This window comes from Hemitrygon akajei, chromosome 10, assembly GCF_048418815.1.
Source record: "Hemitrygon akajei chromosome 10, sHemAka1.3, whole genome shotgun sequence".
Classification (NCBI taxonomy): domain Eukaryota; kingdom Metazoa; phylum Chordata; class Chondrichthyes; order Myliobatiformes; family Dasyatidae; genus Hemitrygon; species Hemitrygon akajei.
Window position 1 is genome coordinate 37,875,355 of NC_133133.1, and position 18,441 is coordinate 37,893,795.

Genomic DNA, 18,441 nt, shown 5'->3' on the forward strand with positions numbered 1-18,441 from the left:
CATCATGGCTGATCCACTTCCCTCTCAGCCCCAGTCTCCCACCTTCTCCCCATATCCCTTTGTGCCCTGACTACTCAAGAATCTATCAATCTCAATAACTTGGCCTCTACAATTGCCGGTGGCAATTAATTCCACAGATTCACCATGGTCTGGCTAAAGAAATTCCTCCTCACCTCCTTTCTAAATGGACATCCCTTTATTCTGAGGCTGCGTCCTCTGGTGCTAAACTCCCCCGCCAAAAGAAACATTCTCTCCACATCCGCTCTATAGAGCCCTTTTAACATTTGATAAGTTTCAATGAGATCCTCCCTCATTCTTCTGAATTCCAGTGAGTACAAGCCAAGAGCCATCAAACTCTCCTCATATGATAAACCTTTCAATCCCGGATTCACTCTTGTGAACCACCTTTCAACCCTCCTCAATGTCAGCACATTCTTTTTTAGATAAGTGGGCCAAAACTGTTCATAATGCTCCAAATGAGGCCTCACTAGTGTCTTACAAATCCCAGCATTATATCCTTGCTCTTAGATTCTAGTCCAATCAAAATGAATGCTAACATTGCATTTGCCTTCCTGACCAGCGTCTCAACCTGAAAATTAACCCTTTATTGAATCCAGCATGAGGGCTCCCAAGTCCTTTTGCACTTCAGGTTTTTGAACTTTCTTTCCATTTAAAAAATAATTTATGCCTTTATTTCTTCTATCAAAGTGCACGGCCATATAATTCCCAGCAGTGTAAAAGAAATAGAAAGGTGAGCTAATGAAAAGTTAACAACAAAAGTTAAAAAAAATTAAAGGTTAAGGTAACCAGGGTATGAACAGAAAAATCCCAAAGGTAAAATGGCAGTAATATTAGATTATTATTACGTTTTGGTATTTATCAGGGAAACACAAAGCTGAATATAATATCAGAAAATGAGATTTAAAGGAGTATAAAAACACTTATGATAACTGATAAACTACTCAGGTTTAGAAAGATGGAAATGGTGATCCAGATGGGCTATATTCATGCTTAAGAGTACTGTGTCACCATTACATGTACATATAAAACTTCGTTAGGAATTGGAATCATGCCAAACAACCATAAATATAAGGTAGACAGAACAAATCTATAAAGTAATCAGCTTAATGTCAGAGGTAGGAAAGATAATTTAATCTTTACTCAAAGACTGAATAGCAAACACCTGTGGAAATTCCAAGAAAATATTACGCTGTTCAAGCTTATTTATTTATTGTAGAAGTCACAGAAAAGGAAATAAGTGTAAGGTGGAAGACAGAATGGTCTCAAAGCTCTAGTGCATTCTGATAGGCCAGCTAAAAGAACGTTTAGATCATCTGTTCTGTAACTTTTAATTGTACCCAAAGTCCCAAGAGCTACTGAAAGGTTGCTACATTTCATTGAAAATGTGCCACCCCAGGCAACGGCAAGTCAGTGAAGAGAGAGGGCCAGGGGATGCAGGCACAATCAGTGCCAGGGTTGGCTTGGCAACTAGTTAACTGGCTGGATTGTGGGGGATTATTGTCAAGCAAAACTGGAGCTGTCAAGCTCTAAAAAATAAGAAATTGTCACTAATAAATAGATACATATATGGGAAGTCTGGGCAAGAAAATGAAAGAATAGGATATATAGGACTCCGGAAATGGATTTAGATAAGGGAAGAAACAAGGACTCTAATTAAGCATAATGCTGACATAAATGGGTCAAATTGCCCCTTTCTGTGCCATATACATTACATAATATTGTGTGATCCTACTCAGTAATTAAATAAGAAGAAATTATTCAGAGAATATTTAACATTAAGCTGAATATGGTTGAGGAGAATAGCATAGATGTATTTAAAAGCCAGATAGATAAACTCTGAAGGGAGAAAGGACAGAAGGTTATTACCCCTTAAACAGCTGTCATGGTTACTCTTAAAATAAAATTCCAGATTTATCTTTTCAATTCCAATTAGTGCCTTGAATACGTTGATAAATAGCCTTTTTTAAGCCTGACAGTTCTCAACTTTTCTAATTTTCACTCACAACCCGGTCCCCTGACACAACCAAACAGTAATGTGACTCCGTTGTGACTACTTTCTCCCATCACAGGACTTCTACGGGTTGATAATTCTATGGACTGTTACAGCTCCTCAGCATTTTACTCAAATAGCGATTATTCATATGCAGAATGAGACAAGCAATGTTTGCATTATGAGCAAGTGAGGGCATGACAATTGAATTGGATCCTGTCCTTATTCACATGGACATGTATATTTGATAGGTGGGGTCACCATGCAGTGACACAGAGGAACTTTTTTTTTCCATGACGTGCCCTAGAGTCAAAATGATCTTTAGCTCATGACAGTGCATCCACATACTAAGCCATTGATGGATTGCTCCTGATTAAATTGATAAATGCCCAAAGAGGTTCTTCTTTATCATATGTCAAATGTCAAGTTTTTACCAGTTTCTGGTATTTTATGAGATTTTGTGTATTCATAAAGTCAAGCTCCAGCACCCTATTGCTATGTTACTTATCTATTGCTATGATAGATACAGCAATATCTAACCCATCCTCGACTGCAGCTAATAGTTTCACATTTTCACATTAGACTTGATGTTACTCTTTCATTGGCCCAGGTCCAATATTTTGGCAAATAATTAAAGACAGCCTAATTATCTGGGGGTTCTTTACTGATAATATTCCTTTTAATGGACTTCCACACTAAGCATATTTGAACAGTATGCATGGGATCCACCGTTCAGCCCACACTATCTGAGACTAATGTGATGGCAGATTGAACTAGTCTCTTCTACCTGCACAAGATTCATACCCCTTCATGTCCTGCATATTCAACCAAACAGCACTATCATACTCCACCACCAATCCGGGGACACCACTCGCTATGTATAAAACTTGCCCACGCATCTCCTTCGTACTTCCCCCATCCCCCCCTCACCTTAAAGCTATCCCTATAGTATGTGAGATTTCTACTCTTGAAGAAGATTCTGACTGGCTGCCCTCTCATAATTTTTATCAATTCCGATCAGCTCACCCTCACTCACCACGCTCAGAGAAAACAATCCAAGTTTGTCCAACCTCTTTTCATAGCTCATGCCCTCTAATCCAGCCAGCACCCCGGCAAACCTCTTCTGCGTCCAGAGATCTCTGCATGCTTCCTGCAACAGGCTGAGCAGTACTGCACAAAATAATACTAGCTGAAGCTCTATGCAATTGTAACATGACTTGCTGAAACCAATGGCCAATGCCCTGACCAGTGAAGGAAAGCACAATCCTTCTTCACCACTCAGTCTACCTGTGTTGCCGCTTTGGATCTGGAATCCAACATCCCTCTATACATCAACATAAGTGCCCTTGCATTAAGGCAATCAAATTTCTTCAAACTTTTCGACTTCTTACAATCTACAATCTCTTAGTACTAAACTTGGTGCCACCTTATAAATAAATCCCAAAATATTTCAACTTTTTCTCTTTCCGTCCGTGGAATGCTCTGATTAACAGGCTCTTAATCCTCCCTCTGCTCCTTAGTATAAAAAAAGTAACAAGGAGAAATGTTGCTAACTATAACATAAATTATCCAACATTCCACTTAGATAAATGCATTGTATCATCAGAATTAGATGACACCATGTTTCCTGAAACGTCTACTTTGTCAGCTGGATCATGCAGATTGTTGCTTAATTAAAGTAGTGATCTTGACAGCCATATCACATTTAGAATTCCTTGCAACTTTGTCCAGGAAGACCAGCCGACACACAAGCACATTATATTAGTCATCGTCAGGGAGCGTAAATCATTCCCATATCATCAGCTGCTGTGATTCATTTATCAGTTTTCTTAAAGGTGTATAACTTGTGAGTCCAAGGATAGAGCTGCAAAAGTGAACACAGCCAGCCTGCTGGCATTTCATGTATATTCTCCTACCACAAAATTGTTTCCAAATCATTCAAATATATAGCAATGGAATAATGCAATGCAAACAAATTAGGGTATTGGCTAAATTTTAGGCTCATTTATAAAATGAATTAGAATGGAAATACTCAAAGGAATTCCCACCTTTCTGGCTGATTAGTCCACCATAACAACAATTTCCAAGAATGCCTCTTAAGGAAATGAAGACTTCACAAAGAGAAGAAATGAAATACAAAGAAATCAAAGTGTGCAAGCAATTCTAAACACAAGTAGGGAAATCCTGGACTAGCAAAAATTTTAATCTGGATTTAATGGCACGATGGCATTCTCCAAAGAGCAACATGGCGGAGTTGCTCGGTGCTTTCTTCTGTCATGCATCCAACTGGTAGCAACACTGCCCGATGCACATAAATTCAACATTACACTCGATTTCCTAACCTATTTATTCAGGAGCTGTTTGCATTATAGCTTTCTCATGATTCTAAAAACTTTGATGCAGGAAAGTTCTACAGTAGAGTTCAGGTCATGAGATGGCAGCTCTTGCATTCATTGTAATCCTAAAGTTGGTTGGGTTAACAGTTCATTGAGAAGGAGATGGAATGAATTTAGGCTTCTGCTTGACAAACAGCTACATCAGCATTTAAATGTATCTAGTGATTTATTACTTATTAATCCTATGATTGTTTCTTGAAAGTTGTTCAGTATCTGGTTATCTTATCAAACGAACAAATCAATTAAGTATTAAACCAACAAAATGTGTTCGTTAAATGAAGGCAAATCAAAATGAATTAATTCATAAATCAGCGATCATAGCAAATGACTCAACTTTTGACCACAGCTGAGAATAATGTTTTAAAATTATGGTATGCTCAACATTTGTCTTGGGTGCCAAACTTCAGGTTATTTGCAAATTATACGACCTCAACCTGCTTGTTGCATTGCCTGCCTTTCCTACTTACTCTTCAGCCTTTAAAAGTTGCCAAGTTGAAGCCAACCTAGAGATGTGTATTATATTAGCACATTTTAATTACAGGGAGCTGGTCACATTATCACCAGATCATTCCTTTGGCAGGTGCTTTTTGGCTTCAGTTTAAATCCCTGCTGCTGAAGACAAAGATGACCTGCAACATTTTACTCCAAGAACCTCACTGTATTTTTGCCTGCAGAATCTTCATTGAATTGTATCAACCCAGAGGCAAACTGGGCTGAGGTCTAATTAAAGCTGGAGTTCATCTTTTCAATTGCTTATATTCTCTTGTGGCTTATGCTGTCAGAGTTCTGGAGAGTGTTGTAGAACAGAGACCTGGGGATAAAGTACACAGTTCTCAAAAAGTGGTGAAATACAATCAGCTGCTACTTCATTAGGTAGAGCAGTGGAACCCAGTGTGGTCTTTCACATACCATTGTTATAATGTATGGTTATTTAAGTTACTATCAGCTTGAACCAGTCTGGCCACTCTCTTCTGATCTCTTTCATTAACAAGGCATTAAGGTGTTTAACCCTCAGAACAGCCAATCACTGGGTTTGTTGGTTTTTTTTTGTTTCTGCACCATTTTCTGTAAACTGTAGAGACAGCTGTGTGTCAAAATACCAGATCAGCAGTTTCTGAGATACTCAAACCACCCTGTCTGGCACCAACAATCGTTCCTCTGTCAAAGTCATCTAGGTTACCTTTCTTTCTCATTCTGATATTTGGTCTGAGCAACAACTAAATCTCTTGGCCACGCCTGCATGCTTTTTATGCATTGAGTTGCTGCCACATGATTGGCTGATTAGATATTTGCATTAATGAGCAGGTACATAGGTGTACCTAATAAAGTGGCCACTGAGTGTAGATAGGGTGACAAAGAAGTAATTTGGAGCACATGCTTTCATCAGTTAGGGGGCTCAGTACCTGGGAAGCCACGTTACATCTGTACAAGGTGGTGTTGAGACTGTACTGGGAATATTGTGTATAGTTCTGATTGCTATGATGTAGGAAGGATGCCATTTACTGGAAATAATACAGAAAAGGTGCACAAGGATGTTACCATAACTAGAGGACTTGAATCACCAGGGTTTTCCCCCGTGGATACTGAGGGGTGAATTCATAAATATATGTAAAATTATAACATGGATAAGGTATGTGGAAACAGATATTTCCCCATGAAAGTGGAATATAAAAACTAGGGTACACAGGTTAAGGATGATAGGGGAAAGATTTTCACGCTGAGCTGGGACAGTTTGTGGAACAAGCTGATAGAAGCAGTACAATGACAATATCTGAAAGATGTTTGGTCAGGTTTTCGGGGATATGGGCCAAATGCAGGCAAATGAAACCAGCTGAAGTAGGAATTTGGACAGCATGGGCAAGTTGGGCCAAACACGTTTTTATGTTTCTGTAACTCTAAACTCCAGAGAAAAAATATTGTTGTGATGGAAATGATTGGCAAGGATCTCGAAGGTCTTCATAAAAACAGTGAGAAAAAAGTGAATACCTCACTTCCCAGCCACGATCGACAACGATCTTCCCTTCATCACTTTCCTCACTACCCAGTACATACAATGCATTGCATTCTGAATACAAACTCACATTCACCTCTTCCTTGCTCCCTTTACATCAGCCATAAGCATTAGCACAAACATTGTATGTTTTGATATTTCAATTAAGTTTGACAAGTATAGCCAGTCTTTATCTTTTTTTCTTTTTCATCCTGGAATCTTCTCAGGAATCCTTCCCCACTTGACCTTTGAGAGAGTTGTCTCCACTAAGACATTTTCAAACTGCTTGCGACTTACATATTTGTTAAACAGTACTTTACACCAGATACAAGCTTTAAACTTCCACACTCTCCTTTCACTTCCCTCTTGTTATCATTGGCCTTTTTAAAACAGTGAACAACATAATGAAAGGAGTAAGCCCAAATAAGAACCAACTCTCATTACGAGATCAGTTGAGTTGAAAACCAGCCATGTAACGTAAAAAAAAAATGTGTTTAAGTCACCAGAACTTGCCTTCTGTGCTCCCTTTTGCAAAAAGGGCTGAGTGCCAATTTCACTTGAGTGGCTTTGGCACAGTGAGAGTTATTGTGGGTTGAGCTCTCTAAAGATGCCAGCATGTTGGCAACAGATAACCATTAAGTCAGTGCTTTTCAAGTGAAATACTCTAGCCTGTTTGATACCCCCGTTAGTTGAAGAGCCAAAAAAACCCGGTGAGATTTTTGAGTGCTACGTAGAGAATTTTATCTAACCTCCTACAGCTAAACTTTTTTGCATTCTGTGTCAATCAAGAGCGCGACTGCAGAGTTGATCTTCCATGCACGCTCCTGCATTGAAGCCTCAGGCATGGCCAATAATGTCAAATAGCAGCACGCATTTTGACATAATGTGGAAAATCCGTACATGTTGTCAAGAGTTGTGTATAATGTAGGACTCATGCAGCAAAACATACTATAACTGCAGGGTCAAGGCCTGCTCCAGCACGAGATAAAGGAGACCCTCTTTATTAGGTCCACTTAATCTCATTGACACAGAGGCAAATGCTTTATTTAGAGTTTGCCCCCAACCCCCAAATCTTCACCCATCATTAAACTCCCGTACATTACTTTACATTTTATCTTCACGTTTGCATTTTATCCCATTGTAAAGCACTATGAAATACATCATTTGGATGAAAAGTGCTCTGTAATAAATTATTATTATATTCCCACTGCCAACAGCTTGAGGTACCTGCTTGTGAGTCTGAATGAATTCCCTTTCCTTCATCCATTTGGATCTTCACATGCTTAGCCCTTCCCAATAGACTGTAGTGAACTGTAATAGGTTGGAAGCATGGTTAGATATGGCCTGCTAAACAAAACTTTGGCTATGGGCTTCCATTCCAAGTATCAGTATTGTGTGGGGAGCTTGGGACAACTATATGTTTCTTTCATGCATCATAGAGTAGATTAAAGAAAATACATCGTTTGAGACAAATCCTGAATTCAGATGATGGGGAGTCAAGAGACTGATATCTGGTAGGGCATCACACTGCAGTGTTCAGAGGATCAGGGAGGGAAGAGTCAGCTGGCAGCCAGAGATCAAGGGGTGGGGAGGGCTTGGGCGCAGAAGGTTAAGGAGTTGAGATTGGAGTCTAGATTGGGAACTGGACCATTGCAGTTTCTAGCATTCGGGAATTGGGAACCAGAAGTGATTGGGAAAGAGTGGTGGTGCTGGTGAGATCGTGTGGATGAAATGTAAGAATGGGATCTGTTTAAGTGGGGTCCTAGTCCAAAGCTGGGCAATGAATGGTATAACAGTTGCCTCAGATACAGAAGAATGTCTGAGCAGCTAGTGCCCGAGCAAATCTCCAGGGTGAAATTCAACAGCCTTGAAATATTTACTGTGGTGGCTTGTTCCATCTAAATAAATGGTTTTAGACAATTTCAAGGCCTGCATCAAAAAATTGGCCTTTATGTAACACTTACATTTCTTGTCAGATTAAAGCGAAATACTCAAGTAGAAGAAATGTAATATTTTGAGCGATTTAACCAATGAAAATAACATAGATTTTGAATTTAGTCAATCCAAGAATCTAGACTTTACTCTAAGTACCCATGGTCAAAAGATATACATATTCTAAATGTGTGAACAACAAAGGTATCACGTACGGCACTGGAATAATGTTATGAATCAATTGATGATGTAAATAGTTGTGTGTTCAGCTTGGATTGCATTTTTGTAGAATAAGAAGTGCAATCCACTAATATTGTTAAATCTCTCAGAAGAATTTGTGAGTCAGTATGTCATTACAATTTACATAACTGACAGTTGCAATATATGTGATTCGCTGCAGAAATTTGCTACATTAGCAAAATATCATGCTTTAGTTGCATCTTTCTGAGCAAAGGGAAAACACCAGCACCTGCATCTCAAGTTGGAGGTCTATAAAGCCAGTTGGAGTCATCTCCATATATTTTCTTATGACACAAAAGGAGTAAAGATGGCGTGCAGCAACTTACCTTTATTAGTGGATTAACTGAGCTCAAGTGTCCAGAAGTTATGTTGTACAGTAATTTTATAAAACTATAGTTTGGCTGCATCTGGAGTATAGCATTCAATTCTGATCACCCTATCATAGGAAGGATGTCAAGGCTTTGGAGAGGGTGCAGAAGCAACTGATCAGGATGTTGCCTACATTAGAAAATGTGCTGGACAAATTTGGGTTGTTTTCTCTGGAAAAGCACAGGCCTCACCTAGAGGGGGTCAGTTGTGCTGTGAGGATTACATTCCTTGACTTCTCTAGTGCCTTTAACACCATCCAGCCCAAGATCTTAAGGCACAAACTAACGGAGATGGGAGTAGACTCTCACATGGTGGATTGGATAGTGGACTACTTGACAGATAGACCTCAGTATGTGCGGTTGGGAGACTGTAGGTCTGACACGGTGGTCAGCAGCACAGGGGCGTCGCAGGGAACCGTACTCTCTCCGGTCCTGTTCACCCTGTACACATCAGACTTCCAATATAACTCGGAGTCCTGCCATGTGCAGAAGTTCGCTGATGACACGGCCATAGTGGGGTGTGTCAGAAATGGACAGGAGGAGGAGTATAGGAAACTGATACAGGACTTTGTGATATGGTGCAACTCAAACTACCTGCGTCTCAATATCACCAAGACCAAGGAGATGGTGGTGGACTTTAGGAGATCTAGGCCTCATATGGAGCCAGTGATCATTAATGGAGAATGTGTGGAGCAGGTTAAGACCTACGAGTATCTGGGAGTACAGTTAGACGAGAAGCTAGACTGGACTGCCAACACAGATGCCTTGTGCAGGAAGGCACAGAGTCGACTGTACTTCCTAAGAAGGTTGGCGTCATTCAATGTCTGTAGTGAGATGCTGAAGATGTTCTATAGGTCAGTTGTGGAGAGTGCCCTCTTCTTTGTGGTGGCGTGTTGGGGAGGAAGCATTAAGAAGAGGGACGCCTCACGTCTTAATAAGCTGGTAAGGAAGGCGGGCTCTGTCGTGGGCAAAGTACTGGAGAGTTTAACATCGGTAGCTGAGCGAAGGGCGCTGAGTAGGCTACGGTCAATTATGGATAACTCTGAACATCCTCTACATAGCACCATTCAGAGACAGAGAAGCAGTTTCAGCGACAGGTTACTATCGATGCAATGCTCCTCAGACAGGATGAAGAGGTCAATACTCCCCAATGCCATTAGGCTTTACAATTCTACCGCCAGGACTTAAGAACTTTTTAAAAGCTATTATTAATGCTTTTTGAGATAGTGATTTAGATGTATATCATATTTTTTACTGAGTTAAGTATTGTATGTAATTAGTTTTGCTACAACAAGTGTATGGGACATTGGAAAAAAGTTGAATTTCCCCATGGGGATGAATAAAGTATCTATCTATCTACCTATCTATCTATCAAAGGGAGATCTGACAGAGGAGACATAGATAGAGTAGACAGCCAGCATCATATTGCCAGGATTGAAATTACAAGTACCAGATGGCAAGTATTTAGGTGAGTGTGCAGGGTGGTAGATGCCTAGAATGGGCTGTCAGGGGTGGTGGTGGAGACAAATGCAATAGATATTCAAGAGGCTCTTAGATAAGCACATAAATGTGCAGGAAATGCAAGATTATGTCGGCATAAGGTATTAGTTCAGTTGGGCATTTGATGATTAATTTAATTTGTTCAGCACAGCGTTGCAGGCCGAAGTGCTGGTGCCTGTGTGCTATTGCTCTATGTTCTATTCAGCTCTCTGAGCAATCTTCTCAATCTCACTCCCACACTCTTTCCCCAGTAACCTATTCCTTCATACAAACCCATTAATACTCCCCTGATCCCCTCACCTGCTAGCCACACTGGGGGCAATGTACAGTAGTAGCCAATTAACCTAACAGCCAGCAAATCCTTTGAACAGCCCTGGAAAATCCACATAGTCACAACAAACTCGACACGGCAATGCTGGAGGCCAAGTTTGAATCAGAGTCAGTGGAACTGTGAGATAGGTACACTACCAGCAGCACCTCTCTGTCATTTGATGTACACAGATAATGAGCTGTGGATTCCAGTGAGTATGTTTATTATACTGTCATTGGTTTATTATGAACAGTTAACTAAGTTATTTTTCTTTCATTTTATACCTAGAATCAAATTTACCTCCTAAGCAGCATCATATCTAGGGGTAAATTAAAATCAGATCTGAATAAACAATATTATCCTGTCACGATTGTCTCTCTGAAGTTAACCAGCTCTCAATTAATTTTCCTTTTTCTTTATTATTTGTTTATCAGCTAAGATATCCTTTTAGGTGTTTATAAGGTGGTTTACTGGAATTTTACAAAATCAATGGATATCTTCAAGAGATTCCAAACATATTTAGAAAATCTTAGAAATAACATTGGTGTGTTTCAGTCCATTACGACAACCTTGTTGTCTTATCTCATTACATTTCTGTGCTTATATTTCTTTCATTAATGAAAATCCTGCTGATGTTTAATGATTTGCTTCATGTCGCCAAAATTTTTGGATTCATGATCAGAAAAAGCATACTGAGAATTATATTGCTACCAGTAAAATCAGGAGCTATTTTAGCTTTTAAAGGATGGGTACTGAAAATGGAAAACAGTCTGTTGGCAAGGAAAGACCATAAGAACAGGATAAGCCAAGACCTCCAAACTCTTTGTAATGCTCAAGTAAGAGTATTGAGAAGCAAAAATGGAGGGGTTAAGTGGCAGGTTTGATCTGACTCTCAGATGCCTGTATGTTTGAGCAAGTTACGTCTGAGATAGCAAGCCAGTTTTAATGCATTGTGAACTGTAGTGGAAGACAGGATCTAGTCATGACAGTTACTTGAAAACAGCACTATGAAAAAAGATTTTAATGCAATCCAGGAGGTTGACATTGTATTTTAAAATTTCAAGTGTCTTATATGCCCGTAGAGAAACAAAGACAATTGTTTCTGGATTTGAATGTTTATAGAAATTTAGGACACATACAAAAGGAAGGTGGCATTGAAGTTATGTTTGCAATTGAGGTTTAAAGGGACTTCTTAATCTGGTGATAACTATCAAAAGGACAAAAAAACAATTTGAAAGTCATAATGATGGAATTTATGTCCACAATTAGGATTGTATGTTAAACTGCATTATTTGTGTTAGTGTTTGATTTTCAAATCTGTTGTAACTTTTGAAGTTGCATTACAAATAACTTTTTAAAGTTATGTCCATGTGATACTGTTGTGAGAATAGATTTTTAAATATCAGAATCCAGTCTCAAAAAGGTAAAACGGTTTTACTGTAAGTAGCTTTCAAAGGATTGGGCTTCAATGTAGGTTTCTAGCTCTCTTTCAGAATCAGGTGCATTCTGGCTTCTTGAACTTGCTAATATTAAGGTCTTGAGTAACCTATTCCTTAGTCAAAAATAATTCAAATATATATAAACCCAAAATTAGAGGTATTAATCCCATTACCTAACCTTTAAGTGAACGTAATTGAGAATATTCAACAGGATCAAACCCTACATTTGTAATGAAAGCATCAATAAAGCAGGGAGATGGAAACTTGATCTAAATTGGTATTCATTGTTGTGAGTGTGGCATCTCTACAAATAGACATGTAAATTCAAAGATAAATTGTACTAAAAAAACTGCCCACTGGAAATGCAGGGTAAGTATAAAATGTTATGCTAGAAAAGGCAGGGTGCTGCAATAATATCCGATGCTGCAGTGTTGTAAGAACCAGATCACAGTCAAGTGAAATGCAGATGGATGGTACTGTAGTCCATTGGAATGTCAGCAGCTGAGGAAGAATATATATATACTTTGGCAGGTCTGGAAGATTTAAACTTTTTCAGGGTAGGAATCCCTGGCACATGACAGTAAACTCGACTTTCTCATCAACAACCTATTGCTATGTTCATTAAAATAATAGGCATATTGTTATCGCCTTTTTCAGAATGTCAAGTATAATCAGTTCAATATTTCATTACTAGTTACTGCTGTTGCTTTTATTATTAACTTCAAACCAAGCAATTTGTGCTATATTCAGAAATAAAGAAGTTTGAATTGTTCCCTTTATAATTTCAGGCTCAAGCTACATAAGACAGAGAGATTGTACATTACCAGTGTATTTTATATTTTAGGTTAACAACTAAAGCAGGAAACACACAAATTTAGTTCATTGTGCAGTGGGCAAAAACCAAAAGAGTGAAAACCTCTTCTCTCCGATGAGGAGCACATGCCCTATGAAGGTATGGGCGTTTGTCAGTCCTAGCAGTCACAACATAATATTTGTCTTTTTTATTTAGCTCTGTTCAAATATTAAAGTAATTTAAATCAGTGGTCCCCAACTGGTACCAGGCCGCAAAGCATGCTACATGCGAGGAAACAATATGATTTGGTAGTAATAAAAGTTATGAGTCAGCAGCTGTCTCACATTGTTTCATATTGCCAAATCTTATAGTTTCCTCATGGCCCAGAAGCACATGCTTTGCGGCCCGGTGGTTGGGGACCACTGATTTAAATTAAATATAAATGCAGATAAGACTACTTTCAATTACAAAACATTTACTTGTCTTTAAGTAACTTGGGGCCACACTAGATACTTAGAGTTGTTGGAACATTTCTGTGGACATTTCTAATTATCATATTAATAGATAAACCATTCTTCCTGCTACATTTAATTTGTTACAATACTGAAATACCGCCAGGGCTGTTATAACTGCTGCTATAACTCCTTAATTAGGAGAGCATCGTTAGCTGTAAAACAAAGCTGTCTAATCGGATTGTTCCAACACAAGAGAGAAACTCTCCTGACAATTTTCAATTGCACCTACTTGTTTTTCAACCAAGTTTCCAATATGGATATCTATTTTGGAGAGGTTTGAAACTAGATTATCCAGATTCATTTCTTATGAAATCCATATTGCAGAGGCTTTTATACCATTCCTCTGTCTGGATCCGATGCCAGATCTCAGAGATCAAAATATTGGGGCTAATTTACTTTGTCTATGATTATCAGCTTCACCAGGTTCTCAGATGAGATCACTACTTTGTAACTAGTTTTATTTTCAGTTTCCTACAGTAATTTCCTGGAAATCAGTGTTCTGGATGTATTGACCTACATGAAGCCTCAAAGATTGAAAGTCTACGGGCTTTACTTCCACTAAAAAAAACATCCTGAATGGGTGGAGGGGGTGGGTTCTGGATTATGTGCCTGTCTAGCCCCCCCCCCCCCACCCCAGTAACAGCAATCTACATACAGTTAGCTCCTACACCAAAGCATAGTAAGTTTTAGAAGAACTCTTCAATTTATTTTATTTTCTGATCTGTGGAGACTTGACCTTTCCAATTGCAGGGCACTATATTGAACAGGTCAATGGTCACTGTATTTGTTCAAAGACAAATAGTTGCCGTTAGTCACAGCCCATAACATCCAGTACTTCAGAGCAAATACTGTAATGAAAACAGAGCATTTGTCTCAACTGCCCTTGTCTAGTGCCACAGGGAAGTAACTAGTAATCCTTAATTATTTTTGGTTTGATTTTAAGAATTGTTCATTGTCTCATATCACATACATAACTTTTAGAAATAAATCATTGAAATTACACAACATTTATAAACATAAAGGCAGCCTAATATTTGATATTTAAACCCTTTACTGGAATTAAAAGGTCTCTATGTATATTTTCATTTAAAGAGATTTTTTTTACAGTAACAGATCCACTATGTAGTTCTTTCATTTCCTATTCCATTTTCAACTTTCTCATTCTACTTTTACATTTTCTGTTCTGACACCTTTTACCACTGGGGGATTAATTTCCCATGCAAGCAGTAATCAAACGTAAATAGAAAAGGTTTCGTTCTCCTTCACTTACCCTCACAAAACTGGCTGGAAACCAGCCTTCTTCATCATCAATCTGTCCCCACCACCAATCCTTGTTAGAGGCATCGAGGACTTTAATAACGTCCCCTGCTTTGAATGCCAACTCACGGTCGGCCATTGTGACGTGATCCCATACTGCCTCAGCACTGACAATATAACCGCCACTGATCAGCTAAAAATAAGCACAGAAAAAGAAGAAAAAAAGCACAAGAGGTTAAACTCATTATCTTCACAAGTGAATAAAACCATCTCCCTCTCTCTCTCACTCTCTCTCACACACACACACACACACACACACACACAATTGCTGGTACACAATCGATATTTGGCAGTTGATGGACTAGATAATTATATAATATATTGACTGGGTAAAGTAGACAAATAGTGAATGGAACCCAACAGAGGAGAAGAAGATTACTGCCAAGAAAGAGCCCACATTTGTGAAAAGGATGAAAATGTAAATATGGTTGAGAGACTAAACAACAAATGTGTATTACATGCTATTAGAAAGTAGTTAAGAAGACTTAAGCATCCATTGCTGCAACATTATCATGGCTAGTATATTGAATAAGTTGAATTCAGTTAGTTGTCAATATGAACACTCAAATTGATCTCTCTGGACTACAGAAGAGGAAAATGGCAAAGGTTATTAATCCTTTTTATGAACCAGAAATCAGCAGTGGAAATATTTGTACATGAACATCTAATAAAAAACTATCATGAAAAATGACATGTCAAGGTTCAACATGAATGTTGACTACATAAATGAGGTCCTGAAGGATGACTAGTAAGAAATAAAAATGTTAGCTGAAGGACAGCTAGGTATCGATGAGTGAACTGGCCTAATTCTGCTCCTATGATCTTATGGTATCATAAAATGGATTGAAATTAATGGCAGAAAATATATCAAGATATCAGATTGTTCCATCTAAGTCAAATGCATGCCACCCACATCTTAACTGAGCCAGTACATGATCCATTTTCTTCTTGGATGCTTAAACTGAGCCTTTAGTCATTGCTTAAGATGCTAATTTATTCCCCAATGGAAAGAATTAATCAATGTTCTTCCTTGTGCTGGGATTTCTACAGCTTCTAATCATGTCACTTAGTAAAAACAAAGTACACTGCAGACACTGTGGTCAAATCAAGACGTACAAACAAGCTGGATGAACTCAGCAGGTCGGGCAGCATCTGTTGAATGGAGCAGTCAACATTTCGGGCCGAGACCCTTCATCAGGACTGAAGGAGGAGGGGGCAGGGGCCCAATAAAGAAGGTGCGGGGAGGGGGAAGGTGCTTGTGAAAAACCAATCAGAGGAAAGATCAAGGGGTGGGGGAGGGGAAGCAGGGAGGGGATAGGCTGGAGAGGTGAAGAAGGAATGCAAGAGGAAAGCACTATGGGTAGTAGAAAAAGGCAGAACCATGAGAGAGGTGATAGGCATCCAGAAGAGGAGGCAGAGTGAAAGTGGGATGGGGGAAGGGAGAGGGAGGGAATTACCGGAAGTTGGAGAATACCAAGGGGCTGGAGACTACCCAGATGGTATATGAGGTGTTGCTCCTCCAACCTGAGTTGGGCCTCATCATGGCAGTAGAGGAGGCCATGTATGGACATATCCCAATGGGAATGTGAAGGAGAGTTGAAGTGGTTGGCAACCAGGAGATCCTGTCTGTTGTGGCAGATGGAGCGGAGGTGCTCGACGAAGCGGTCCCCCAATCTGCGTCGGGTCTCGTTGATATAGAGGAGGCCACACCGGGAGCACCGGATGCAATAGATTACCCCAACAGACTCACAAGTGAAGTGTTGCCTCACCTGGAAGGACTGTTTGGGGCCCTGAATGGTGGTAAGAGATGAGGTGTAGGGACAGGTGTAGCACTTACGCTTGCAGGGATAAGTGCCAGGTGGGAGATCTGTGGGGAGGAACGTATGGACCAGGCAGTCGTGGAGGGAATGATCCCTGCGAAAGCAGAGAGGGGTAGAGAGGGAAAGATGTGCTTAGTGGTGGGGTCCTGTTGAAGGTTGCCGAAGTTGCGGAGGATAATATGCTGGATCTGGAGGCTGGTGGGGTGGTAGGTGAGGACAAGGGGAACACGGTCCCTGTTGTGGTGGCGGGAGGATGGGGTGAGGGCTGAAGTGCGGGAAATGGAGGAGATGTGGGTGAGGGCATCATTGATGACGGCAGAAGGGAAACCACGATTCTGAAAGAAAGAGGACATTTGAGATGTCCTGGAATGGAAAGCCTCATCCTGGGAGCAGATGCGGCGGAGACGGAGGAACTGGGAATAGGGAATAGCATTTTTACATTTGGCAGGGTGGGAAGAGGTATAATCAAGGTAGTTATGGGAGTCAATGGGTTTATAGAAGATGTCAGTGAACAGTCTGTCTCCAGAGATTGAGACCGAGAGATTGAAAAAGGGGAGAGAAGTGTCCAAGATGGGCCAAGTGAATTTGAGGGCTGGGTGAAAGTTAGAGGCAAAGTCGATGAAATTGACGACCTCAGCATGGGTGCAGGAAACAGCACCAATGTAGTCGTCAATGTAGCGAAGGAAAAGTTGGGGAGCAGTATCAGTATAGATTTGGAGCATAGACTGTTCCACATAACCAATGAAGAGGCAGGCATAGCTGGGGCCCATGCGAGTGCCCATAGCTACACCCTTGGTCTGAAGAAAGTGGGAAGAGCCAAAGGAGAAGTTATTAAATGTGAGTACCAGTTCAGCCAACCGGAGGAGAGTGGTGGTGTTGGGGAACTAGTGAGGTCACTTGTTCCTCCTACCTGATTTTCTGCTAAACAACTTTTCAAATCATGTTATCACCATACTTTATAAATTTAAAATTTTGTTATACGCATGAAGTTCTTCCCTTCAGTTACAAAAAGGGACTGAGTTTATGATATGCAATCTTTTCAAAATAGAATGCTTTTATTAAATAATCTTAGAAGTAGTTATATTTCTGAAAATGATTACTGCAAACTCAGAAGATGCACAACTGTTGTCAATGTGCATAACTAACAGGGACACTTTAATGTAATTCTTTCCTGTTTCAGGTATTTCTTTATTTTGTCTTAGTGAATTGTAAAAGTTGTTTGCAGACTCTGATATGTAAGCATTAGTTGAACTGCATCATTATAAGACCCCTGAACAGTCAAGATAACTGATGACTCTCATTATACCAACACTTGGCTAGAGTATATAGCTGCTAGAGGGTTATAAACCAGTCATCTAGGATAGATAGAGAGCAGATTTGATGCTCCAGGAATGAAGATAATCTTTCACATTCGATTCTGGGTCAAATAATGGCAGCATGGTGAATTTCCTCACATCATGTTTGCTGCCTGAGTTGTGTGTGAATTATGTAGATTAATTGCATCAATACCCTTACAATTAATGATACAATTACTTTATGAAATTGAAAATCAATTAGGTGGATTAATAATGAGCAACACTAATATCCAAGAAAAAAAAGCAATGCCAATGGCTATCCATAGAAAAATTGGTGGATGTGCTTACTATGGTAAATAAACAGCAGGGATACCGAACAGATTTTAACAACATGGAACAATGTAGAAGCAGAGAATTTAAGCACTTATAACAGCAAAGGTGCCCTATAGCTAGTAGTCTATGCCAGGGACTCTCAACATTTTGAAGCTGTGAGTCCAATACATAAATCAGGGCTT

The 18,441-nt window shown here is 39.6% G+C and overlaps 1 protein-coding gene across 5 annotated transcripts in view; it reads right to left on the reverse strand.

Annotated features, from left to right (window-relative positions):
* arhgef9a (Cdc42 guanine nucleotide exchange factor (GEF) 9a) overlaps positions 1–18,441 on the reverse strand; it is a 261,197-nt gene that overhangs the window by 125,093 nt on the left and 117,663 nt on the right. For all 5 annotated transcript variants that reach the window (XM_073058044.1, XM_073058047.1, XM_073058048.1 and 2 more), the window contains one exon: positions 14,765–14,944. In XM_073058044.1, the coding sequence (XP_072914145.1) occupies positions 14,765–14,944 (180 nt within the window). The remainder of the gene's footprint in view (positions 1–14,764; positions 14,945–18,441) is intronic.